At 51.8% G+C, this 25,438-nt stretch overlaps 1 protein-coding gene across 1 annotated transcript; it reads left to right on the forward strand.

The window, feature by feature from the left end:
• The first annotated feature begins 14,299 nt into the window (after positions 1 to 14,299).
• On the forward strand, positions 14,300 to 25,108 carry KISS1R (KISS1 receptor). Its single transcript, XM_074939676.1, has 5 exons — positions 14,300 to 14,634; positions 20,740 to 20,864; positions 22,366 to 22,501; positions 23,201 to 23,439; positions 24,088 to 25,108. The coding sequence occupies exons 1-5, from the start codon at positions 14,391 to 14,393 to the stop codon at positions 24,442 to 24,444; spliced, it is 1,101 nt and encodes a 366-aa protein (XP_074795777.1). The 5' UTR covers positions 14,300 to 14,390; the 3' UTR covers positions 24,445 to 25,108.
• The last annotated feature ends 330 nt before the right edge of the window (positions 25,109 to 25,438 follow it).

Raw genomic sequence — 25,438 nt, forward strand, 5'->3', positions numbered from 1 at the left:
GAAGGTGAAAAGGTCCTCCCGCAGTCTCTCAGCAACCCCCTGAGGGACGGGCATGAAAGGTGGCCTCCTCTCTGGTTTGGGCCAAATGCAGAGGTGAGAAGTGAGGTGGTAAACGTTAGACTCCCTTATGCTACATTATTAGGATGATTTGTAGTCTGGTAACACCAAGGAGCCTGCACAGACACAGGCCAAGCACCCAGCCTGTCTTTACAATCTAAGTGTAAGACAAGTAAGAACCAATGGATATAGACAGACGGGGAGTACAAGGAAGCACTCTTGGTCTGCACTCACCCTCCCTTAGGCTTTCAGGCCCCGATTCAGGAAACCACTGAAGCACGGGCTTAAAGTGCTGTCCTGCAGAGGTCTGTTTTCCTGACTCCGGGCCTCAGACCCCCCCTTAGATCTACTCACACCCCCGCGCCCCCGTGTAAAGCCTTTGGTGTCACTTGCACGGTGAGGAGGGGGACATTAAAGCAAGGAGAGGGCTACTTGAATCTACTTTGTCTTACATCCGTCTGCTCATTGCTGTCTAGCTGCACACCTCTGCCCTGCTCCCCACTGCATTTGTCACACTAGACTCACGCCGTGGGACAAATTCAGAAGGGATGTTAAAGGGAGGGAGAGAGGGAGGGTTACACACTGGAAAGTGGATGGGGATTTACATAAGTCTTGAGTGGACGTAGGCTGCCCTGGGACCTCTTCGCTGTTGGGACAGGAACACGTGTCATTTCCCCCTGTTTCGTGCTCACCTCTGAATCTGGCCATGCAGCAACCATAGAATCATAGAAGATCAGGGTTGGAAGAGACCTCAGGAGGTCATCTAGTCCAACCCCCTGCTCAAAGCAGGACCAATCCCCAACTCAATCATCCCAGCCAGGGCTTTGTCAAGCCAGGCCTTAAAAACTTTTAAGGATGGAAATTCCACCATCTCCCTAGGGAACCCATTCCAGTGCTTCACCACCCTCCTTGTGAAATAGTGTTTCCTAATATCCAACCTAGACCTCTCCCACTGGCAACTTGAGACCATGGCTCCTTGTTCTGTCATCTGCCACTACTGAGAACAGCTGAGATCCACCCTCTTTGGAACCCCCTTCGGGTAGTTGAAGGCTGCTATCAATCCCCCCTCACTCTTCTCTTCTGCAGACTAAACAATCCCAGTTCCCTCAGCCTCTCCTCATAAGTCATGTGCCCCAGCCCCCTGATCATTTTTGTTGCCCTCCGCTGGACTCTCTCCAATTTGTCCACATCCCTTCTGTTGTGGGGGCCCCAAAACTGGACGCAATACTCCAGGTGGGGCCTCATCAGTGCCGAATAGAGGGGAATAATCACTTCCAGCCTCAAGCTGTCTGTGGTGCAGTTTGGACTGCAGGGACATATGTGAGCAAAGGCTTATTCCTTTTGTTACTTTGCGCTCGTTGCCACCCCACAGAACCTCCTGACGGTGAGGCACAGTGCTGCAGACTCTCTGCCTCAGTTTCTCCAACCAGCATTTCCAGCCTCCTCTGGTGGTTTATGTGGTTCAGCCTTCCAGCCTGGCCAAGTTCAATCCCCTTCCGGGAGGGCAGAGTCCAAGGTCACAACCCAAGCAAGTGCAAAATGAAAGTTTTATCCCTGCGGGGCCTAGTTCTAAGTGTAGCCTCTTTAGGGTCATGCATCCCTGCACCCTCTGGGCTCAAATCTCAGTCGCTTTCCTGCTGCTGCTGCTGGTGGGAGATGCCATTGTCAGGGCCTGGCTTAAGAACCTTTGGCAGGTCCCCAGGTCCCTCCTAATAGTTCCCCATGAGGGCCTGCCTTCCCTCCCCACTTCCGGGCTCCAAACCAGCTTCTCTCACCGTTGATCGGCTCTCATCCCCCGAGGAGTGGGCTCTCTCCTTTCTTGCCTCTACGGGTGGGTGCAGGGAGGAGGCTGATAGCAGCTCATTAACCCTTCCAGGTCCGTGTGGGGTTTGTCTCCATTCCATACTGTGACTCTTTGAGAACCAAATCCAAAGCTGACTGAAGCCAAGTGGAGTCTTTGCATTGATTCCTGGGAGCTTTGGGTCTGGCCCTGGTCTGACTCAGTGGGAGCCACTCTGGGCTCTAAAGGAATTTGTGGCACTTGCTATCTGCATCCTCGGTCTCACTGCTGCCAGGTTGGTTTGGATGCTGAAAAACCCTTGTTCCTTGCACTGCTTCCAGTCTGGATCTCGCTCATTCCAGCCACTGGAGCTTTGGACGAGGGAGTTTTTGGATAAGTGGTTCAGGGCTCTGTGGAGTCCTGAGGGTTCGGCTTGATGAGGCCTCCATGCTTTAACTGCTGTAAAATATCTCAGCAGAGAGACTAATGTTCCGAGTTCTCAGTGGAGAGCTCTCGACCTGGCATTTAAATGACTCATTGATCCTTTGTGGACACCCCCTTGCATGTGCCTTGCAGGCCCTGATAAGGAGCTGACACAGCCTGCCACCTTTCAAAGGGCACCTGCCACCTTTCAAAGGGCACTCCGGCTTCTCAGTGGGGGTGAGGAGTGTGAAATTGACAAACAGGCCATTGCTGCAAAAACTGGTTCACATGTTCCTAGCCCCATGTCATTGCTCTGGGATATTACTTCAACCGGAATTGTGGGTCAGGTCCGAGGGGTATTGAATGTGTGTACCCCACTATTGTGATCGTGGGGAGTTCTGCCCACACATTTTCCTCCCCCTACCTCAACATAGCTGTTAAGGAGGGGGTGTTTTAGATGCATGCTTGGGGACTGGTTGATCGTTGTCCTGCAGGTTGTGCAGAATCCAGAGCAGAATGCTCCCACTTTGCACTGGTGTAAATGACTGCCAAAGGTGCAGACAATGAAGAATTGGGCCCACAGTGCAGGGCATGGATGGATCAGGCCCCTGGTGTTCTCCGTCCACGCTGAGCTACTGTCATCTTAGAAAGAAAATGGGACAAGAGGAATGAAAAGGAATCAGATTACAAACCGCAGTGGTACATCCGCCCAGAATATGAAGACAAACATTAGGCAAAATCTCCTATTTACGGAGCATTTTAACCCACTGTGTGTGCTGCGAGGGCAAAGATCAAACCTGTCATTAGCACCACCTTATGTAAAGATGAAAGTCTCTGCAGGAGACTGACACTTTAAAATGCTTTTCTTGAGAGGGCAAAATATAAATTCACCACCTTTCATGTGGAAATGGGTCTGTATTGATTGTTTGGGCCACAGCGGGAGCTGTAAAGGTCCGTCTTTCGTAGCAAAGGTCACGTCCCTCTCCTCTGTTCCTGGCTCAGCCATCAACTTGTTGACCTCAGCCAAGTCACTTTCCTTCTCTGTGCCTGAGTTTCTCCACTCAAGGGCAGGTCTGAGGCTACTTCACCGTCTTTGTAAAGTGCTTTGAGATGGTTCTTTAACATTATTTCATTATTACAGCTTTAAACATGGCAGGCTCTAGAGGCAAAGGGAGAAGTACCAGCCGCTACAGAGTGCTAGCAGACCTGCTCTGAGCCTTGAAATTGGGGCTTGTCCGGGACAGAGGCCTCATTCGAGCCCTCTACGCAGGGGTGAATTCCACCCAAAATGCAGACCTGGATCCCAGGTGTTGACATCACACACCGCACCAAAGGTGGGAGGAAACTGGGGGGGCAGAAGGGTGGTTCAAACCCATCTCTACTTTGAATATATGATCCTTGGTGATCTTTGTTAGGGATGCCTGGATGATTTCAGGGTTCCTGCTCCCCGCCCAGGACAACGGCAACCCATCTTGTACAATGCAGAACTACAAAGGGAGGCTGCAGGGATCAGATAAGAGCAGGAACTTTAGGGTTAGAACCTGGCCTGGCCTGGGATTTTGCCCTTGCAAGACTGACTCATGCGTGGGGACAAGACTCGACTCCAGACATGCCCTTTACAGGAAACATAGGCATTGCCAGATGGGATCGGATCCTTGATCCATCTAGTCCAGTATCCGGTCTCTGCCAGTAACCAGCACCAGCTGCTTCAGAGGAAGGCATAAGAACCATGCCTTAAACAGACGGGGGATAATTACGCCCCACATAGGTCTCAGAATATAATAGGATCTGGAAGGTGCGGGCATGTTGGCATCTCATTTCCTTCCCTGAGTCTGGGTGCAGGACAAACCCTGCTTGACTCTTCAATCCCACCATTGAATCATAGAAATGTAGGGCTGGAAGGGACCTCAAGGGGTCATCTAACCCTTTCCCCTGTGCTGAGGCAGGGTTACCTGTACCTAGACCATTCCCGGCAGATGTTGGTCCAATCTTAAAAATCTCCCAGACCCTAGTAACCTGTTCCAGTGCTTAGCTATCCCTAGCGTTAGAAAGTTTTCCCTAATATCTAACCTGAATCGCGCTTGCTGCAATCTCTCTCCATTGGATTTTACTTTAAACCAGTGGTGTCACGGTAAAAAGATGAAGAAGAAGAAGAAGAATTGGGCATACTAACCTTTCTGCTGTTCCAGGCCAGGCAGCGGCGTGGAGGTAAACTCCATATTCCCCAGATGAGAAGTGAGTAACATTTACCCTCGACTGCTTTCAAGAGTTTCAGTCTGTGATCCCGTAGCAGGATATGGATTTTAATTAAAATATAAGGACAAGATGGTCCTAGAGGGATGGTTAGGATTAGCTGACGAGGGATTAGCGGGAACAATGAGGAAGGAATCAGGCAGCTGCACCCGTGGTTTTGCAGAGGGTTAGAGCAGAAACCTCCATAGCAAAACAAAGCAGGTGGAAGCAAATCTCCCCTGTCCATTCAGTCCAGGGACCCTTTCGCTAACAACAAGCCCCTCACCAGGATGGTTTCCACTGACGTGTTGCCTTTCACGCTGAGGGTGGCAGAATTTGATTTTTATTTTTCCAGATTTTGCTCCATTTAAAAAAAAATGATTTTAAAGGATTTTTTCTATGTTTCGATATTTTGATTTTTACACTTGCAGGACATTAAGAGGGGGGCAGTGCTGGGGCTAAGGGGTTAGGACTGAGCTGACTGCGGGGCTCTGTGGGGATGCTTTCACGGCCAAGGGGCCCAAGGGCTCCCCCCCCGGCAGAAGGTGTGGGGGAGGGGGCAGTCATCCTGACCTGGCGAAGCAGAGACCCCCCGGCCAGGACTTACAAGGAGAAGGAGGAGTCCCCAGCCCCAGGGACAGAGCCATTCAGCAGCAGGGTGGCCTCCTCCACAGCTGGGAACTACTACTCCTCGCAGCCCCGGCCAGGGCACTGTGCCCCATCAGGCCAGGATGACCGCAGCTTCCCCTGCATCTTGTGCCTGCAGGGATCATGTGCCACCCCCCAGCAGCGCTGTCAGCGCCCCGTTCCCTCATTCCCAGGCCACTAGGGCTGCAGAGGGCTCCCTGCAGGGCTAGTGACACCATATTCTGCAGACACCCACCCGTTACCGCTTCATATTCTTTTGGGTCGATTTCCACGTGTCAGCTGAAATCCGCCTGTTCTCACAGTTGTGGGTTAAAATTGAACGCTGCCAAGCTTCCACGACACCACAAACACCTTTCCTCTAACACTCGCAGGATGACGTTCCCCGCCATGTAGCAAGACATCACAAGGCGTAGGCACAACCAAACTCCTCCAAACAGGGTCTAAGTGGTTTCTAGCACGCTGCACAGGGGGGAATTACACCATTGATGATCACAAGCGGAGAAGAGCTTGGTTTTGTGGGAACCTCAGCTGATGTAAACGGACTTTGTTTCATTGAATTCAGCTGAGCTTTGCTGACCTACATCAGCTGAGGAAATGTTTATTCAAACAAAGTTTCCACTGAGTGTCCCCTGGAAAGGTAAGTGGCAAACACAGAGGAAGCCTTCAGACCAGACGGTTGGGGGTTTTTTGCTCCACAAGGGGCAATCCACATATAATTCTGATTAATTAGTTCATTAAAATGGTGAATTCTTAATGAAGAAGAGGGAGGGATAGCTCAGTGGTTTGAGCATTGGCCTGCTTAACCCAGGGTTGTGAGTTCAATCCTTGAGGGGGCCATTTAGGGATCTGGGGCACAAAGGAAAAAAAAAATTGTATGATTTAGTTGGGGATTGGTCCTGCTTTGAGCAGGAGGTTAGACTAGATGACCTCTTAAGGTCCCTTCCAACCCTGAGATTCTAAGAGCTTGATGTCTCCCCAAAAAACATTTCATTTCTTAGCCCTGGAATATGTTAGCCTTTGTGAACTCTGCTGTGCGTTGAGCGGGAGTTTTCAAAGAACTATCCACGGTGGCTCTAGGGTGACCAGATGTCCCGATGTTATAGGGACAGTCCCGATTTTGGGGGCTTTTTCGTATCTAGGCACCTTTTCCCCCCCTTCTCCTGTCCCAATTTTTTACACTTGGTATCTGGCAGGGCCGGCTCTACAGTTTTTGCCGCCCCAGATGGCAAAAGGGAGAAGCTGCCACCGATTTGCCGCTGCTGGGACAGAGGGGCTGCCGTCAAATTGCCGCCACGGCAGAAAGACTGCCGCCCCTTTCTACCTGCTGCCCCACGCACCTGCTTGGAACGCTGGTGCCTGGAGCCGGCCCTACTGTCTGGTCACCCTAGGTGACTCCAGGAGCTCTTCCTTGGGTGATAGCAGCTAACTTAGACCCCATCTGTGTGTATGTGGAGTTGGGATGATTTTCTCCAACGGGCATGTCTTTGCACACAGGTTTGTGAGATCCCTCTGTGACGCCTCATAGTCTGCTTTGGACTTAATGATCTTGAATGATTTTGTATCATCTGCAGATTTGGTCACATTACTGTCCACCCCCTTTCCCAGATCAATAATGAATGTGCTGAACAGCGTAGGTCCCAGTACAGATCCTTGAGAGACCCTGCTGTTCTCCTCTCTACATTGTGAAAACTGAGTATTTATTCCTACCTGTTGTTTCCTATCTCTCAACCAATTACTGATCCGTGAGAGGGCCTTCCCTCTTATCCCAGGGCTACTTTATTTCCATAAGAACCTTTGGTGAGGGACCTTGGCAAAAGCTTACTGAAAATCCAAGTACATCATATTGACTGATCATCCTTATCCAATTCCTTGTTGACTCCCTCAAAGAATTCTGATAGATTGTGAGGCATGATTTCTCTTTACAAAAGCCGTGTTGACCCTTCCCCAGCAAATCATGTTTATCTACGTGTCTGATAGTTCTGTTCTTTATTATAGTGTCTACCAATCTGTGCAGTTCCCCAGCCTCTAACTGCCGGGATCGCCTTTGGAACCTTTTTTAAAAAATTGGTGTTATCCTAGCTACCTTCCCAGTCACTTGGTACCGCAGCTGATTAAAGTAATAGGTTACCTACCAGAGTTAGTCGTTCTACAATTTCATATGCAAGTTCCTTCAGAACTCTTGGGTGAATCCCATCTGGTCCTGGTGACTTACTCCTGTTTAGTTTATCCATTTGTTCTAAAACCTCTTCTACTGACATCATGCCAATACCATGTCCCCTGTTGAACCTATTTCCTTCCCCAGGTAAATATAGACAAAAGCAACACCATGGAGTCTCTGAAGATGTAAAAACTCTTCTAAGCAAGTGCACAGGGTGTTGGGAGAGGCACGAGAGAAGAGGTAACGTTTATGAGTTTAAGAATGTCTAAAGGTCTCTGTAGCTATTCAGCAAATGTTGTTTCTCCCTCAGTTGTTCTGTCACTCACTCTTAACCCAGAGCTCTGTTCTTCTCTACAGTCGCCATATTAGTCACAAACCTGTGGACACTTCAGTGCTGTCTGCTAAGGGCTTTGAATGCACTCAGGACTGGGCCGCTCAGTGAGTTGATGGCAGGGTTTCAGCTTGGAACCTCTAGAGCTAAATATATGATCCTCTGCTGCCTGATCTGAAAATAGCCCTAACTTCCTTAGGCCAGGCTGCAGCAGGCTCATCTGTCACTCTGTGGTTCGGCCACCACCAGAGTGGGAGAGCGCTCCATGTGGAGTCAGCTCCATCCCTGCTAGGCTTTTTGGGGAAAGAATCCCATTTGCTGAGTGGTTGACCATGTTGTCTGTTCCTGGACACACCTCTGATCTTGCCAGGAGCCCGCTCCCATTTAGCATTATAGGACGGGTAAGATGGTCACGACCCCCTGAACACCAGTTCACACCCCACCAATGCAGCTCCACCGACAGTAGCAATAATGGTGGGCGCTAATGTTGCCTGGCCAAGGGAGGATTAGCCATGACGTTGCCTGACCCAGCTCAGGGCAGGTCTGTCCTACACAGTGGTTAAAAAGGGCTGGAGGATGCTAGGCACTGTGTCTACAGGAGCATCACCACCAATGCAGCTTCTGGTCCTGTGTAGCCCTCTGAGCTACAGCCACATCACCGCCCTATTCGAAATCTTCTAAAGCCACATTGCGCCATTCCCTGGGGCTTTGCTCCGCTTTGACAAAGGTTTTCAGCCAATTTAGACGTGTTAGCCAGAGCCCTGGGTATTCTACAGCCCAGAAATCAGCACGAGACTCCATCCCTCGCTACAGAAACGGACAGCCATTTTTTTAAAATTGCATTTCTCGCCACTGTGGTTGTGAAGAGCATGTTTTTACGCATGAACCAAATGCAGGGTTGTCGTCCTGAGTCAGCAGGCAGCTTGAAACAATAGCTGTGAGAGATGTGAACTGCTCCGTTCAGAGCGTTATGAGTGTTAACTCTGGAGCAGTCGCTGTTGACTTTGAAACGTAATGATGTTTTAGAAAAGAACGCTGTTAATTATTTCTCTCCTGATCATTTTACCAGGAACATCCGCCTAGTCCGCTCACCCCCCCCCCAGTCCGAAAGGGCCTCTCATGATTTCCTGGGTACCAAAATCTCCCCATGTCCCCTGTCCAGATTTCTCTCTCTTCCCAAACCCAGCAACTTACATGGGAAATAATATTTATGTCTATGAGGCCAATCCTGCACCTTGGGAAGTTAGTGGCAAAACTCCATTGACTTTAATAGTGAAAATCAGACCCACCAAACACCTTTCCTTGGTAGATTTTCTAAAACAAAGAATAGCGTCGTTTCTATCCTGTAGACGAGGAAACAGAGGTGCACAGATTGGAAGGGAGTTGCCCACAGCGAGTCAGAGCTAGGGATAGTGCCAGGCTCCTCTGATCACCACACCTATGTCCTAACCTCTGGACTACTCCGCCTCCTGGGGCAGCCTTCTGTTTTCTGAAACTGACCACGACGCAGGGGGGATTGATGCTCCACAAAGCACTCCGCAATGCACAGAGTGAACCAACTGCAAGCAGGAAGGAAAACCGCCAACTCCTTCCCGTGACGGACGGTCGGCTGAGGGGGCGTCGCTAACGACGGTAGGTGCCACGGAGCGACTTGAACCCGTGTTTGGTTCCCAGCTCTGCCACTGGAGACGCTTCGGGCGACTGCTACTCCACAGATGCAGCTGCACTCTAGACAGGGGACTAGTTGCAGCCCGTACCATTGCAAACAATGCCAGCAAGTCTGTGCTGTGCACTCTGTCCATCGCCCACGCAGAGGAAGGCTGGTGAGGCCTCTACCCTTCTCTCTTCCTTTCTCCAGTGAGTCCCCGGGCAGCAGAAAAACCAACCAACTGTCTGGAAAGTCAAAGAGAGGCCTTTGGCTGGGTTTAAACAGCCCCGGCATGGCTGACTCAAAGCCACAGTGCCTCATTCATGTGGCACTGTCAATACCAAAGACCAGACATTGGGATGGAGCGTTAATTAAACCTGCATATAACCAACTTATTGACCCTCCAGCGGCCTGATGTTCCCAGCTAGTTTCAGTGTTAAGTGTCGCCCCCTCCCCCCCCATCTGCTTCCCTCTTCCTTCTCCTTAATCAATATGTAGTCCTTAATGAGTTGGTGTACTTCTGGAACACGAGGAGCTCTAACTATTCCATAAGCAGTCATTAGCAATGTAATTATTTTAACGCATCTGGTCACTCAAGAGCCACTGAGCATCTCTTCAGAACTATAAGCCCTGCTTATACGGGACGTCACGACATACAATCTTTCGAGAGTGGTCTTGCTAATGTTTGCAAGGGACTCTTCAGGTAGGAAGCAATTGACTACCCAACGGAAGCTGAGGACGCACAGCGTGCTCTCCGATGCACAGTGAACCGACGGCAAGGAGAAAATGCCAACTCCTTGGTGTGACGGTCGCCAGAGGTGGCGGTGTTTAGGATGCTAGCTGCACGTGGGGGTCCTTGCGTGTTACCTGTGCCTGCAGGACTCAGACACAGGGCTCGCGCAGAGTGGGATAGCGAGCGGCCTTCTGACGCTGTAAAAGGAGCCAGATTCTGGTACCTCTGGTTAGCTGAGACATTCTCTCCAAGCTCTCAGCTGGTGTACAGCCATCAGTGCCAACTCCTACATCAGTTAGGGGAATGAGGAGATGCCACCAGGTGGCAGAATTCCACTTTGCCATGCCGGTCCTCAGCTGATATATGGCCCCTTAGGGTACGTCTCCACTGCAACAAAAAATCTGAGGCACCGAGTCTCAGAGCCTGGGTCAACTGATTCCGGCTCACGGTGCTTAGGCCGCAGGGCTCAAAATTGTAATGTAGACGTTCAGGCCCAGGGTCTGAGACCCTCCCCCCTTGTGGGATCTCAGAGCCTGAGCCCAAACATCTGCATTGCAAGTTTTAGCCTCGCAGCATGAGCCTTGTGAGCCTGAGTCAGCTGCTGCAGGTCTTTTATTGCCGTGTAGATGTATCCCTAGGGACCATCCACCACTGGCATAAGTCAGAGCAGCCCCTAGGCTGTTCTAACTCATACTGAGGCAGTCAGAGACTGGGCCTCAGAAAGAGATAACTATAACCAGATCCCTGGTTCTCCCCACTTTTTGAGCTGTGTAGAGCTTGGCAGTGGGAGAGAATCTGGGCCTGGGCCGGCGTGGGGATCAGTGGGTTCTCTGGGCCTTTAGAATCATCCTTGGAGAGCTGCACAGAGCTGTCTCAATCCAGGAGCAATTTGGTGTCTATTTTTCTCTGTAACCTTGGCAATATTTGTAAAATCCTGGCTGCAGAACAATTATAATCTCAGGGCCCTGTGTGAGGCTGAGAAATTAGAAGAAGAAGGAAGAGCAGAAGGAGAAGGAGGAGATGGGGAAGGAGGAGGAGAAGAAGAAGATCAGATGAGTGGCAAGAGAGTGACCCGAGAGTCTGAATACCAAACAATTACACCTGCTCTGAGGTGAGAGGACAGAATCAGTCAGGTCAGCCGGTGCCGCAGAGACACCAGATGACAATTCGGAGATGTGCTGCACGGTGACATTAGTAGACCTCAGGCAAATGCACGTGTCCTTCTGGCTTCAAGAGGAGCCTGTTCCAGTGAGGCCAGGTGCAGGGGTGAGAGGCCGCAATGCCCACGTGCAAGACAATGAGACTCTGTGCCCCTTACAGGCTCAAAGGCTAAAGCCGAGGCTGTGCCAAGGCCGTACGGGCCAGCGCTGAAGCAGGGACACCCTGAACAAAATCACGACACCCGCTTCAATCCCTGCTTCTGATCCCCGGGATGGGGGAGGCTCATGGGCCAGCTCCTGCAGGGTGCTCAGCACCTCCTGAGAGTGCCTATTGATTTCAGTGGCAGTGGCAACAATTCAGATATTTCTGGGGTGGGGGTGGGGAATGCTGGTCCCCATGCTCAGCCCCCCTCCTCTCGCAGAGACCCCACCTCTCTCTTACCCACACAGTGCACGAGCTGCTGCCCCCAAGAGCTGAGCTCTCCCCTGCACCCCGCTACATAGGAACTGACTCCCCATGCAGCAGGTCACGGCACCATTGGACCTGGCCGCCCCTCTGTCAGGACGGAGGGACAGCTGGGCCAGATTTGAGCAGCGTTGCAGCCCCGTGAGCCAGGTCACAACACCACTTGCTGCTATTTGGCCCAGTTGCTCCGCTGTCTGTTACCATCACGAAGCTCGAGCGATGCTCTGGACAGCTGTAGCAGCGGCTGTCCTGGTTTAGTACGGGACCACAGCTTAAAAGTGCTCCAGCCATGCCCCCCTCACTCTTGGGCCTGTAGAATTTTAAGCAATTGCAAAAACCATGCAGAGGGGGTTATCACCCCCCGGCCCCGAATGGGCATCTTTGTTCAGTGGGTGCCCCGCATCCTCCTGCACCAGGCTCTGGGTGCCTAGAAGCAGCCCTGTTCACTGCCCAATTCTAGCTGGCGTGCACAGGTGAAAGAGAAGAAGGTTTCCATAGTCCTGAAGTCAATGGGGGTTAGGTGCTGAAATCCCTTTGCGAATATGGCCTGAGTGCTCTCTGGGATAGACCTTTTACCGTCTCCCACTTTTGTATTCAGCTCACACACGGGTCCTTTCTCACTTTAATTCCCCGCTGTTTTGCTGCTTGGCCTCTCTTCCCCCATCCCACCGCTCACATTCTCTCCTTGCCCCTTGTGTCTGTGTACGCCTTGCATCGGAAAGTCTTCATCAGCAGCACTAAAATCCCCGAAGGCCATGTCTGCACCAGCACGGACCTCAGCAAAACGTTTTGTCGGGACAGCTGCGCTGCTTGTACGCTGGTAAGTGTAGACATGGCCTAGGCCGAGCGCTGTTCTGAGTCTGACAACAGACGCCTGGAGGTGGATCCAGACCAGTTGGGGGGCTCATCTCCCACCGGACAGTGAATGAGTTTGATGCTGGCTTTCTGACACTGCATCAGCTTCTGTGCAAAGTTTTCTTTCCCCCGTCAGCCGTGATAATTTGGCCATTCTGCAATCACCAGCCAACAAGCAAGCACTAGCAGGCTGACAGCTGTTCCAGGGTCCTGCAAGATGGAACCGCTTTTTATTTTTTAATGCTACGGACAGCTAGCCCCTAGATCTCCCTGCTACATGAGAAGAATCATTTCCCCCTTCAACCATGATGATTACTGCCCAACTAGCTGGCTTTTAAAGTGCTAGCAGGTTGACAGCCACTCCTGGATCCTACCAGCTGAAATATTCTTTTTTTTTAAAAATGCAAGATATCGTTAACCTTTGGAACTACCCCCCACATGACATGTCTGAAGCAACAGTAATAAAAAAGGATCAGCTGTCTATGTGGATGAGACCAACAACTGTGATTACACTAGGTAAGATTAAAAGGGCCTGGGCTCTCAGTCCTCATGCTTCAGGGTATAAAGTGCAATTAGGTGCATGTCTTCGGGGGGCACCTTTCTCTGAGGGCTCTACTGGGGAAAGGAAGAGCCGGGCCTTTGTAAGGTCTGTAGTGTAGACATAGTTTCAGTTGCGCAGGGCATGACCTTTTCCACAGCCCTGAACCATGCAGTTAGGTCGACCGAGTCTCTCTGGGCCTCAGTTTCCCACCTGTGCAATGGGGATAACAGCACCGCCTTACCTACAGGGTGTTGTGAGGTTCTCATCCTATGGTAGCCGGAGAAGCTTGGATGGATCTTCTCTTTATCCAAGGTACAAGGCCTTGGTAATAAGATGTTTCCCCAAGAGATGCCCTGAGCTGAGAGAATAGAACCAGTCCAGAAGAACACCTGGCATTTCCCCAGCGCCTTTCATTTTAAAGCACCTGATTCCTGACTGTTCACCCCACTCCCGTAGGGCCGGTAAATCTTATGCTCTCCGCTGGCTTTATTCTTGGGGGACCCAAGGCGCAGAGAAGCTGAGGGCTGTGCCCCGGGTGATGGGGAGAATCGGCAGGGAATGAACCCAGGAGTCCTGGCCTCTGAACTCCTGCATCTCACCCCCCCCCCCGCCCCTCTGACTGTGCATTTAAAAAAAACCCCACTTTTGATTTGTTCTCAGCTGCTGTTTATTTCTTTAACAGGGTGGGGGGCATCTCCGCGCGGCACCCCCCAGCAGAGAGAACAACTCCTGGACCTGGGGCAGCTGCCCACTGGGTGGGACTTTTCCCACCGCTTCGGGTCGGGAGCAGCAACCCCCCCTCGCCCGTCTCCCTGCGGACGCGCCGCTCCCCAGAGGCGCCTCCCCCCAGGAGGGGCTCCCGGCGTCTCCACTACAAGAGGAGGGCGAGCGGGAAACCAGAGCGGATTCGGAGCGCGGCGGAGCAGAGGGGACGCGGCGTCCTGCTGGAGGGGCTTTCTCTGCCTTTGGGGCTTGATTCCCTCCTAGGGCAGCGCTCGGACTCCTGGGTTCCCCGCCGCGGAGTTGCTGCTCCGGACGGAGGACGCCGGGTAGCAGCCTTAAGGTTAGCGCGGGAGCTAAACCCCCCCCCGGCCCCAAACTTCCTGAGCTGCTTAGAGCCGCCCCTCGGGAAGGGAGCTCGCCAGGCTCGGGGAGTTCGGGTTGCTGAAGGCAGCTCTGGGAGAACCCCACCCCTGACCCTAGGGGCGAGCGGGGAGCCTCCCTGGGGTCCCCTGGCAGGAGACCCGCCAGCTCCATTGCGGGTTAGGGCTAAGGAGAGAACCCAGGAGTCCTGCTAGCGAGCGGCCCCTTCCCCCTCCAGGGAAAGGCAGGGGTCCTGCGCTCTGCGCCCCAGGACCATGCGGGGAGCATCTGCCAGCGCCCTGCTCAACGCCTCTCTCCTGCTCCCCAACCGCTCCTGCCCCGGGGGGCTGCTCTGCGCCAACAGCTCAGAGCCGCGGAGCCCCCCGCGCCTGGTGGACGCCTGGCTGGTACCCCTCTTCTTCGCCCTGCTGATGGCGCTGGGGCTGGCGGGCAACTCCCTGGTCATCTACGTGATCACCAAGCACAAGCAGATGAGGACGGTCACCAACTTCTACATCGGTGAGTTGGGCGCGGTGGGGCTGGGCACGGGGGCGCGGTGGGGCTGGGCACAGAGGAACCCTGGGCCTGGGCACGGGGGCGCGGTGGGGCTTAGAAATTTAGAAAAATTTGATCCGAGCCATTAGTAGAATGATACACTGCCAGAGTGATCAAGTAAGAATCAAGAGGAGAAGAAAAAATTAACTTCCAAACAAGAAATCTCCTGGTGATTCATAATCTAATGACTATCAATCAAGACGTGGACAGGATGTGCATCTCAGGATGTGAGGGAGCAGAGGGTCTGCTATCAGTGGAGGGAGCAATGGACAATGAAGAATATAACATCAATATATATATTAGGAGTCAGCCAGAGTTGAAGATCATCTGGTAGTGTTAAAAAGCAACGGCCGAGCCTGCGTCCCAGCCCAAGAAAGTATGAGAGAAAAGAGAAAGCAAATTGTCAGAGAAAGACGCAAAAGATTTACACAGAAATCAATGTGCAGGCAGTGGCAAGAGAGCGAACCCATTAGCGTTGAAGATTCACGCTGGTGGATGGATGCCTCAGAAGAGAGGGGGCGTATTCCAGAGCAGTCCTTCAGGGGTTAATTTCCTTTGAAACAAAATTGACCTACAGAATTATTTGCGCTATTTAACCTCCTTGTCAAGGGCCTGGAGGAAAACATAAAATCTCGCTGCTAAAGCTGGCAGCTGACCCCCAAAATTGCAGGCGTGGTAAGTAATGCAGAAGACAGGTCACTTATTCAGAGCAATATGGATCACTTGGGCTCAAGCAAACAATATGCGTTTTAATACTGCTCAGTGTAAACATATGCAGCTGAGAACAAAGAACGTAGGCCAGGATGGGGGTCTCTCTCCTGGGAAGCAGGGACTCTGTAAAAGATTTGGGGGCTGTGGTGGATAATCAGCTGATTAGGAGCTCCCGGTGCGATACTGCGGTCAAAAGAGCTAATGCGATCCTGGGAGGCATAAACAGGGGAATCTCAAGTAGGAGCAGAGAGGCAATTTTACCTCTGTATTTGACACTGGTGTGACCACTGCTGGAATCCTGTGTCCAGTTCTGGTGCCCACAATTCAAGAAGGGAGTTGATAAATTAGAGGGGCTTCAGAGAAAAACCTCAAGAATGATTAAAAGATTAGAAAACCTGCCTTAGAGTGATAGACTCCAGGAGCTCAATTTATGTAGCTTAACAAAGAAAATGTTAAGGGGTGACTTGATCACAGTCCATAAGTACCTACATGGGGAACAAATATTTAATAATGGGCTCTTCAAACTAGCAGAGAAAGGTTGAACACGATCCAGTGGCTGGAAGTTGAAGCTGGACAAATTCAGACCGGAAATAAGGTGTAAAATGTTAAGGGTGAGAGTAATTAATCAGTGGAAGAATTTGCCAAGTGTCGTTTTGGATTCTCCACCACTGACAATTTTTAATGTTTTCCTAAAAGATCTGATCTAGAATTTATTTTGGGGCAGTTCTCTGGCCTGGGCTATACAGAAGGTCAGCCGAGATCAGTGGTTCTCAACCAGGGGTATGTGTACCCTTGGAGGTACACCGAGGTCTTCCAGGGGGTACTCAAATCATCTAGATCAGGGAGTGGTGGGATGGGTTTAGGGGGGTTGCAAGTGCATGGCTGGCATTAGGGGGTGGCAAGCAGGGCAACTGCCTGGGTCCCCACACCACAAGGGACCCCACGAAGCTAAGTTACAAGCTGGGGCTCGGGCTTCAAACAAGGCTCACAAGTGAAAAACGAGTTCAAGTACCACGCTGAAGTGTAAGTACAATATTTATATTAGGGCTGCCAAGCGATTAAAAAAATTAATTGCGTGATTAATCACGCTCTTAAACAATAATTGCATCCCACTTATCTATACAGTGTTCACTTTATATTTTTATTACAAATATTTTCACAGTAAAAAACAAAAGAAATCGTATTTTTCAATTCATCTAGTACAAGAACTGCAGTGCAATCACTTTATCACGAAAGTTGAACGTACAAATGTAGAATAATGTACGCAAAATAACTGCATTCAAAAATAAAACAGTGTAAAACTTTAGCGCCTTCAGGTGCACTCAGTCCTACTTCAGCCAATCGCTCAGACAAACAAGTTTGGTTACAATTTGCAGGAGATAACGCTGCCTGCGTCTGGTTTACAATGTCACCTGAAAGGGAGAACAGGCATTCGCATGGCGCTGTTGTAGCCGGCGTCGCAAGATATTAACGTGCCAGATGCGCTAAAGATTCACATGTCCCTTCATGCTTCAACCCCCATTCCAGAGGACATGATGACGGGTTCTGCTCGATAATGATCCAAAGCAGGGTGGACCGACGCATGTTCATTTTCATCATCTGAGTCAGATGCCACCAGCAGAAGGTTGATTTTCTTTTTTTTTGATGGTTCGGGTTCTGTAGTTTCCGCATTGGAGTGTTGCTCTTTTAAGACTTCTGAAAGCATGCGCCACACCCCGTCCTGACCAGATTTTGGAGGGCACTTCAGATTCTTAAACCTTGGGTCGAGTGCGGTAGCGATCTTTAGAAATCTCACATTGGTACCTTCTTTGCGTTTTGTCAAATCTGCAGTGGAAGTGTTCTTAAAACGAACATGGGCTGGGTCATCATCCGAGACTGCTATAACATGAAATCTAGGGCAGAATGCGGGTAAAACAGAACAGGAGCTGCTCAAGCACATGTAGGAGTGAGAGACGGGCTTAATTTGTGCCGGGGCTTGCCAGAACTTAGCCCCGGCACCTCTGGGCCTGGCAGTTCGTAGTCCTGGCACCTCTGGGCTTGCCACATCAGTTATGAAAGTAAAAAAATTGCTTGAGCCCCGCTACCCTGGCATGGCACCTTTTTCATTACAAATTAAGCATGGAGTGAGAGGCATCCTGATCAGTGCCCTCAGGAAGACGGAGGCACTGCGAAACTGTGAAGGAAAGTCAAAGGAGAACTCGGGCCTTTGAGCCCCCTCCAGCGCAGGGATTTTGCAGAGGGTTTAACAAAACTCCTGACAGCCCAAATCTTCGGAGTCCGTTCATGGTGATGATTTATTAGTGACTCCGGGGGAGACATTTTAGGCAGGAGCTTTCCCCTTTTTGTGCTTGAAGATCTTGTACGTTGTGACGGCTAGTTGTTAAAAACAAAACCAAACCAAACATCCCCAATACAGAGGGATATTCATTCTATGGTGCTTTGAAGACATTGGGCTTAATCCTGCTAGTCGTACTCAGGTGATGCTTCCGTAGGGTTTTGGCCGGCCGGACTGGGCCCTAACATGCTAAGTGTTGCTATCGCTCTCGTAGACTCTTGGACACGGGTGTCGTGGTACCTCAGGTGATGCAGAAGAGCCGGAATCGGTTGTAATGAAGGTAACGGGGCTTCCTCACTGAAGCTGCTCGGCACAGACAGACCCTGTGGTTCTCTCTGGCTTTCTAGCTGCCCTGCCTAGTGTCCCCACGTTGGGGTTTCTCTGTGCCCAGGAGCTGGAAGTGACCGCTGGTAACAATGCAAAATTCTGCCCAGCCAGGGGAAATTACAGGCCATTTTCTAGGCCCATGAAGGGCCCATTGGGGTACAGTGGGAATACTAGGAAGGAGGCTGTTTGGAGGTTGGGAATCAGCCCTAGGGAAGATCAGTATCTCTGAGAGCCCATACGAGTAATATAGTATTCAGACTTGTGACCCAGCTATTCTGCCCCGGAGTTCCACCTCTCCCTTCGCCCCAGCAATCTCCGCTCCTCCTAGCCGCAGGCATCAGTTACAACATGTAGCCGCAGGCCGGTTATTTGTCGCTTTGTATCTAGTTTCTTTGGAGAGATTTTGACCTTTTTGTGATGCACAATGACAGAAAATTAGAGTCTAAAGTCTGCCTATCCCAGTCCCTCCCCCACCATCCTTGCATCCGCTGCTTTTACAATTAATCTCCTGGCTCACTGTGAGAATCTCCTGTTCTGTGTGCAGTAACCCAGGTTACCGAGAGCTTTTTCCTCAGCTAAAATATTGAGGGGCCTGATCCGGCACAATAGAGTCAATAGGGGCCTGATCTGTAGCTGCCCTGTGCTTTCTGTCCTCGTTTACACCTGTGCAAAGTGGGTGCAAGATGCAAGATCAGCTCACAGGTTTCCACTCACTGGTTTATGGGGTCAGTGACCAGACAAAGCGCCAGGCAGGGCTGGATCAGGCTCTTCCAAATGTCACCATCCCTTGCAGTGCAAGTAGGAGCAGGCACCTGGGATAGGACGGTGAAGTAAGTGACACTCAGCTGTACCGAACTGGCTGAAACTGCATGAATGTCTTCACCTGACTAAGGCAGCTCTGGTCAGTGCTGCATGGGCAAAGCAAACCTTCAGGGCGGCCCCGCATAGCTTGTACATCCCTTATGGAAGCGCTGTCAATCCATCCGTGCTTACCAGAACCCTGCTGCAGTCCAGGAGCACAGGGGTTAACCAGGACATCCGGGCTGAACCTGAAATGAGCCAATACCGCGACGCCCCCTGACTCAGAGGAAACCCTGGTCCTGGGGGATATTGACTTTCTTGACCTTGATTGCTTAAAAAAATTATCGTCATGCAATGCATTAGAGAGAGAGGGCTGGTGCCTGGTGTAAATCAGCATAATCCCATTGAAAGCAATGGCGCTACGCCTATTTACCCCAGCTGAGAACCAAGGTTATATAGATCCTCTTCCCAGCCCCAGGAGGGAGGTAAATGTGATCCCCTTTCTACAGGTGGGGAAACTGAGGCACAAGAGGGGTTTGATGACTTATCCCAGGCTGCACAGTGAGCCAAGTGTCAGAGCTGAGATTAGATCTTAGGCGTTCCTGGCTCCCAGCCCCATGCTCTAAGCACTAGACCTTGTTGCCTCTTGATGCTGACGTTACTAGAAACTCCCCCTCTGTACACCTCACAAATCTCACTCCAGGTGCTCTTTGCATATGGCCCCGATCCAGCAAGGAGCCAAGCAGGATCCGGGAAGTACTCAGCATCCTCCAGGCTCAAACTTCCACTCCACTAGAGCAATTACTGCCACTTAGCCAGTGTCAAGGCTCTGTGCCGTCAGGGATGGGGCTCAGCTCCAAACCCTGGGCTCCCAGCCCCCCCACACTGGGGTTAGCTCACAGGGGCAAGTCTGAGACGGTTCAGAGGCTATTGAGACAGGGTGTGACTTACACCTTCTTCCAGCCCTTCATTGTGTATGTAGATTCCCTCTTGCACTGGTGTAAACCTGGAGTAACACCCCTAAAGCCAATGGAGTTAATCCAGATTCATACTAGCATACAGGAGACCCTTCCTCTCTTTTACGGCCAGCGGACCCTTAGACACCCCAATCTCCCCTCACACATTTCCTCTGAATTTGGCCTACCGGGTATAGTGGAATCTGAGAGGGAATCAAAGCTGGTTTAACCAACAGGCCCAGGAGCTGGAAGATGGAGTTATAAGCTTGATGCAGGTGATGTTTTCTGGTCCCTTGCAGATCTTCGGCCGGTGCAAAGTGACCCAGCTCCATTGACTTCACTGGAGCGGAGGCAATTCCCATCCGCGGAGGCACAGCCCCTGTGAATCTGTGGGTGCAGCCGGGAAAGCAACTAACAGAGGGGTGGAAACAGAAAGGCTCCAAGCCTGGTGCTCTCTGCCCCAGACCATGCCGCTGAAAGTGGAACCACACAGTACTGGCTGCAGTGGAGACTGGCCCTTTACGTGGGGTGAAGAGGAGGGGACATAAACCAAGGTCTGCAGCATCAATAGAAAGAGGGTCGGTGTCCTGGACATGTCCATTTCCCAGCAGCAAAGTCTTTGTTTCAGACCCGTTGTTGCCAGAACGGCAAGGGGGGTGACGAGAACTGAAACAGCAAAGGCCAGCTCATTCGCCTTTTAAATCGACCCCGTTGCTGCCGTATCTAAGCACCTTGCCATCTTTAATGGATTTAGCCTCACCACACCCCTAAGAGGCTGTTCTCCCCATCACACAGGTGGGAAACTGAGGCACAGAGCTACTAAGTGACTTGCCCAAGGTGGTATAGGGAGCCTGTGGCAGAGGCAGGATTTGAACTGAGGCCTCCTAAGTCCAAGGCTTGTGCCCTAATCACAGCATGACCCTTTCTTTCTTTTGACAGCCAACCTTGCCACCACAGATATTATCTTCCTGGTGTGCTGCGTGCCGTTCACTGCCATGCTGTATCCCCTTCCCGGCTGGATCTTCGGGGAGTTCATGTGCAAGTTTGTCAATTACATCCAACAGGTGAGGCATTGGCTTAGGGCTTCCCTCATTACTGTGGGCAGTGCTGGGGTGACTGCGGGGGATTTAGTCTTCAAAAGAGAGACTGCGTGGGCAGCAACAGGGCGAGCTTTGTCCTCTCCTTCCACGCAGGCACCTCACACATATATTTCTCATGCAGTTGTACAACAGGGCACACACCCATGCCTTGCACGGGTGCAAGCTATACACACACATGGCCTATGTGCATGCTATACAAACAGAAAAGTTAGATAAAAAACATACTCTTGCTGGAAGGTTGCAGCATAACACGACTTTATGATAAACACACAGTGACCAAAACCAGAGAGAGACAAAGCAGGCTGCTCCCTGCAGCGAGGCATAGATCTTGGCATCACCTGGATAGTTCTCTGAAAATTTCAGCTCAATATGCAGAAGCAGCAGTCCAAATGTCTAACAGAATGGTAGGAACGACTAGGAAAAGGATAGAAAATAAGACAAAAATATCATAATGCTACTATATAAATCCATGGTATGCCTACATCTTCAGTACTGTGTCCAGTTCTGGTCACCCCATCTCAAAAAGGAGAAAGTGGAATTGGAAAAGGTTCCGAGAGGGGAAACAAAGATGATCAAGGGTATGAAACAGCTTCTGTACAAAGAGAGACTAAAAAGATTAGGGCTGTTTGGCTTAGAAAAGGGATGACGAAGGAGGGATATGAGAGAGGTCTCTATCATTCTGAAGGACTTGGAAAAAGCCACTAGAGAAGCGTTATTTACCCTTTCATGTAATACAAAAATCAGGGATCACCCGACGAAATTAATCCGCAGCATGTTTAAAACAAACACAAGGGAGTACTTCTTCACCCAACACACAGGCAACCCGTGGATCTCCGGGCCATGAGATGTTGTGAGTATAAAAGTATAAATGGGTTCAAAAAAAGGGCTAGATAAGTTCCTGGAGGACAGGTCCATCGATGGCTAATAGCCAACATGGTCAGGGATGCAACGCCATGCTCGGGGTGACCCTAAACCTCTGACTGCCAGAAGCCGAGAGTGGAAGACAGGGTGGATCGCTGCAAAATTGCCTTGTGTACATTCTTCCTGAAGCATCTGGCACTGTTGGAGATGGGATACAGGGCGAGATGAACCATTGGTCTGACCCATTTTGGCAGCACTGATGTTCTTATGTAAATCCCCCCACCTTGATTTAGGCTGACATTTTCCAGACTAACTGGAAATGTCCGAGATGGCACACGTCCATACACAGCCTGCAAGCAAGGCCAGGAACCCCCCTGCTCTTGTGGTGGCAGCTTGCATTTCCAACACACCACACCACGCAAACTGAGATCATCGGCTTCCAAGGGTAGAATACTCAGACACAGAGCCAGATACTCAGCTGCTGTGTATTGCCGTATCTCTGTTACAGTCGATCTGGCGCCAACAATGCACGGGGTGGGTGCGTGGTTCCCCAGCCAACTCCACTCCAAGGCGCTCCCCTCTCCGCTTCTCCCTCCCCTGGCAGGTCTCCGTGCAGGCCACCTGCGTCACCCTGACGGCCATGAGCGTGGACCGCTGGTACGTGACCGTGTTCCCGCTGCGCGCTCTGCGCCAGCGCACCCCCCGCGTCGCCGTTGCCGTCAGTGTGGGCATCTGGATCTGTGAGTAGAGCCGGCGTGGGTAGGGGAGACTGGGGAAACGTGGCCCTCCTGAAGTGGTGCCGGGCAGCTGGGGTGAGCTGGCCGGGAGGGGCTGTCACTGGCGCTCTCAGAGGAGGAAGGGGGATGGAGAGGTCCATGTGGGCATGAGGGGACAGAGCCTGCTGGGTAAGGGCCCCTTTATTTTTTAAAGAAACTGCCTAGAACCATTTATGCAACCCCTGGCCCAACCCCCGACCCAATAAATGTCAGGGTTCAGATAAAATGGGACCTGCATCTGAACCACCCCTGGGCGTGGTTTGCAAAGCCAAGCCCTACCTGGGGAGGTTGGGGATGTTCAAGGATGGGGGCTGAAATAGGAATTTGGGGGATGTAAGAAGGGAGGGGACAGCTGTAACACAGGCATGAGCTGAAGCTGCTGGCTGTATCCAGTGGAGTCCTTCCCCACCCTCGGGGAATGGACCGTTGGCACCTATCATCCTCATAACCTGGTTCTGACCCTTCCCTTTGTCCCTCCAACTCATTCCCCCTGCGACCCATGATCCTTCCTGGTTCTGGCTTAGGTCTGTCCCTCCATCCTGCTCCCCCACTGGCTGGGATCCTGGTTCAGTTCAGTTCGGTCCCTTCATCCCCTGCTGACCACTAACGCAAGCATCCAGCCTGGCGCTGGGTCCCTGACTCTGGCCTTGCTGCCCACGGCAGGTTCCTTTATCGTCTCCACCCCGGTGCTGATGTACAACAGGTTGACGGAGGGCTACTGGTTCGGGCCGCAGACCTATTGCAGTGAGTCCTTCCCCTCCGCCTCCCACGAGAAGGCCTTCATCCTTTACAACTTCCTGGCCGTCTACCTGCTGCCCCTACTGACCATCTGCGTCTGCTACATGGCCATGCTCTACCAGATGGGACATCCCACCGTGGAGCCCGTCGATAACAACTACCAGGTACCTGGCTCCTCCCCCCTGCACTCCCCGCACACGCCCATAGGGGGCGTGTGCATGCATAGATCTACATAAGACCTGATCTCCAGAGACTTCCACTGGCTCCAGCAGGAGTTGATGGTGCTCAGGACTCCTCGACCACAGGGCCAGATTCATCCCTGGCCTCTGTATCCAACGGTGCATGTACAGTGATGCTCGGGTGCATGGCCTGTGTCTGCAGATACTTGCATATACATGCACCTGTGTCCACATGCTTGTGAACAACACATGCTGCCATTTGCACCCATGCACCCACCGTGTTGTTTGCACATGAATGCATGCAGAGGCACCCACCAATACTTGCACGTGTGACCCACCCCATGTGATGCTCTGTTGCCCCCGGTGGTGGCCCATAACTAGAGGTGGATAAGCTTGCCACGGCACTGTTCTTTTAGTTCAGGCAGCAGAGGTTCATGCGCTCCAATCCAGAGGTCCCAGGTTCAATCCCCACTGCCAACCACCTCCTAGGGGTGTGGTGTTATACACACATGCAACCACTTTGTGTGTATACCTCTTTGCACATGTCCACCCACTGGCATGATGGCTCAACTCCCACCAGAACGGCCTGGCTGTGAATGCTAACACACACACCCTGTCTCTGTGGCTTGCAAGGTGCAGCAGCTGGCCGAGCGCTCCGCGGCGATGCGGGCCAAGATCTCCCGCATGGTGGCCAGCATCGTGGTACTCTTCACCGTCTGCTGGGGACCCGTGCAATTCCTCATCCTCGTCCAGGCCTTCAGCCCCAGCTTCCAGCACAATTACTACATCTACAAGGTGAAGATCTGGGCCCACTGCATGTCCTACACCAACTCCTCCGTCAACCCGATCGTTTACGCCTTCATGGGCCTCAACTTCAGGAAAGCCTTCAAGAAGGTCTTCCCCTTCATCTTCAAGCAAAAGGTGGGCTGCACCCATGCGGGCAACACCAACATCAACACCGAGATGCACTTCGTGTCCTCGGGCACATAGGGGGGTGGACATGCCCCTCCCTGCCCAGAACATGAGACCGGATGACTCTCTTTGCTGATAAGAACTTGCAGCTCATAGAGCCTTTCATCCCAAACTGCTTTACAAACCATCTCACTCACCATTGTAATGCAGCCACCTCTGGAGTGGAAGGCAGCAGCTGTTTGTATAGCCCAGAGCAACACTGCCTGGCAGTTTAGGACAGAAAGTGAAGGAGGACACTCCGAAGGAGAGGCAGGCAGGCGGTATGTAATTACCCCAAAGAGACCAGGGCTAAATGGCTAAACCATTCCCACTAAAAACGGCCTGGGACTTTTAACCCCACAGAAACAGAACCTCTGCTTTTCCTTTGAAAGATGTGCTCCTGAGGGCATTCAGCACCAAAAAATTAACAATTCTGCATACAATATTTTAAAATTCTGCAAGTTTTATTTGTCAGTAAATAAATACAGGGGCTCCAGCATGGCAGCGGGGAGCACAGGCCACTGGCTGCATGAAGGTGGGAGATCACGCTGCAGCCTCCCCATCCTCGCCCCCGGGACATGGACTCAGCGGTGAGGCTGCACCTGACCCTGACACAGCACAAGGCCTGGGCTTGCCCCAGAAACACCCTGGGGCCCTGCCCCTCTGCGCCAGGCACACCAGGTGTGGGACAGACAGGCTCAACCAGGCAGAATCCAAGAGTGGAGGGGCTCAGTGTGGGGGGATCCAGGTCTGGGGTGAGAGGATCAGGTGTGGGACAATCTGGGAGCAGGCAGCTCAGTGGCGGGTCTAGATGTGGGGGGATCTGGATGCACAGGCTCATTGGAGGGGGGGGTTCCAGGTGCATGGGTAATGGGACTCTTCCAGGTGAAGGTGGGTGGGGCTCAGTGGAGGGGTCTGGGTGTGGGGGTCTCAGCAGGGGGGCCTGGGTGCTGGGAGAGTGGGTGTTGGTGGGTGGCGGTCTGCATGCAACTAGTTGGGGGTCAGTTGCATGGGGATCTGGATGTGAGGGATC

This window comes from Natator depressus, chromosome 25 (genome assembly GCF_965152275.1).
Source record: "Natator depressus isolate rNatDep1 chromosome 25, rNatDep2.hap1, whole genome shotgun sequence".
Taxonomy (NCBI): Eukaryota; Metazoa; Chordata; order Testudines; family Cheloniidae; genus Natator; species Natator depressus.

Bases quoted from the DNA above. Each gene is read 5' to 3' on its own strand.
- KISS1R (XM_074939676.1), top strand. From the start codon at position 14,391: ATGCGGGGAGCATCTGCCAGCGCCCTGCTCAACGCCTCTCTCCTGCTC. The intron at 20,865-22,365 runs GTGAGGCATTGG...CTCCCCTGGCAG, and splicing joins TTGTCAATTACATCCAACAG to GTCTCCGTGCAGGCCACCTG. The intron at 23,440-24,087 runs GTACCTGGCTCC...GTGGCTTGCAAG, and splicing joins CCGTCGATAACAACTACCAG to GTGCAGCAGCTGGCCGAGCG.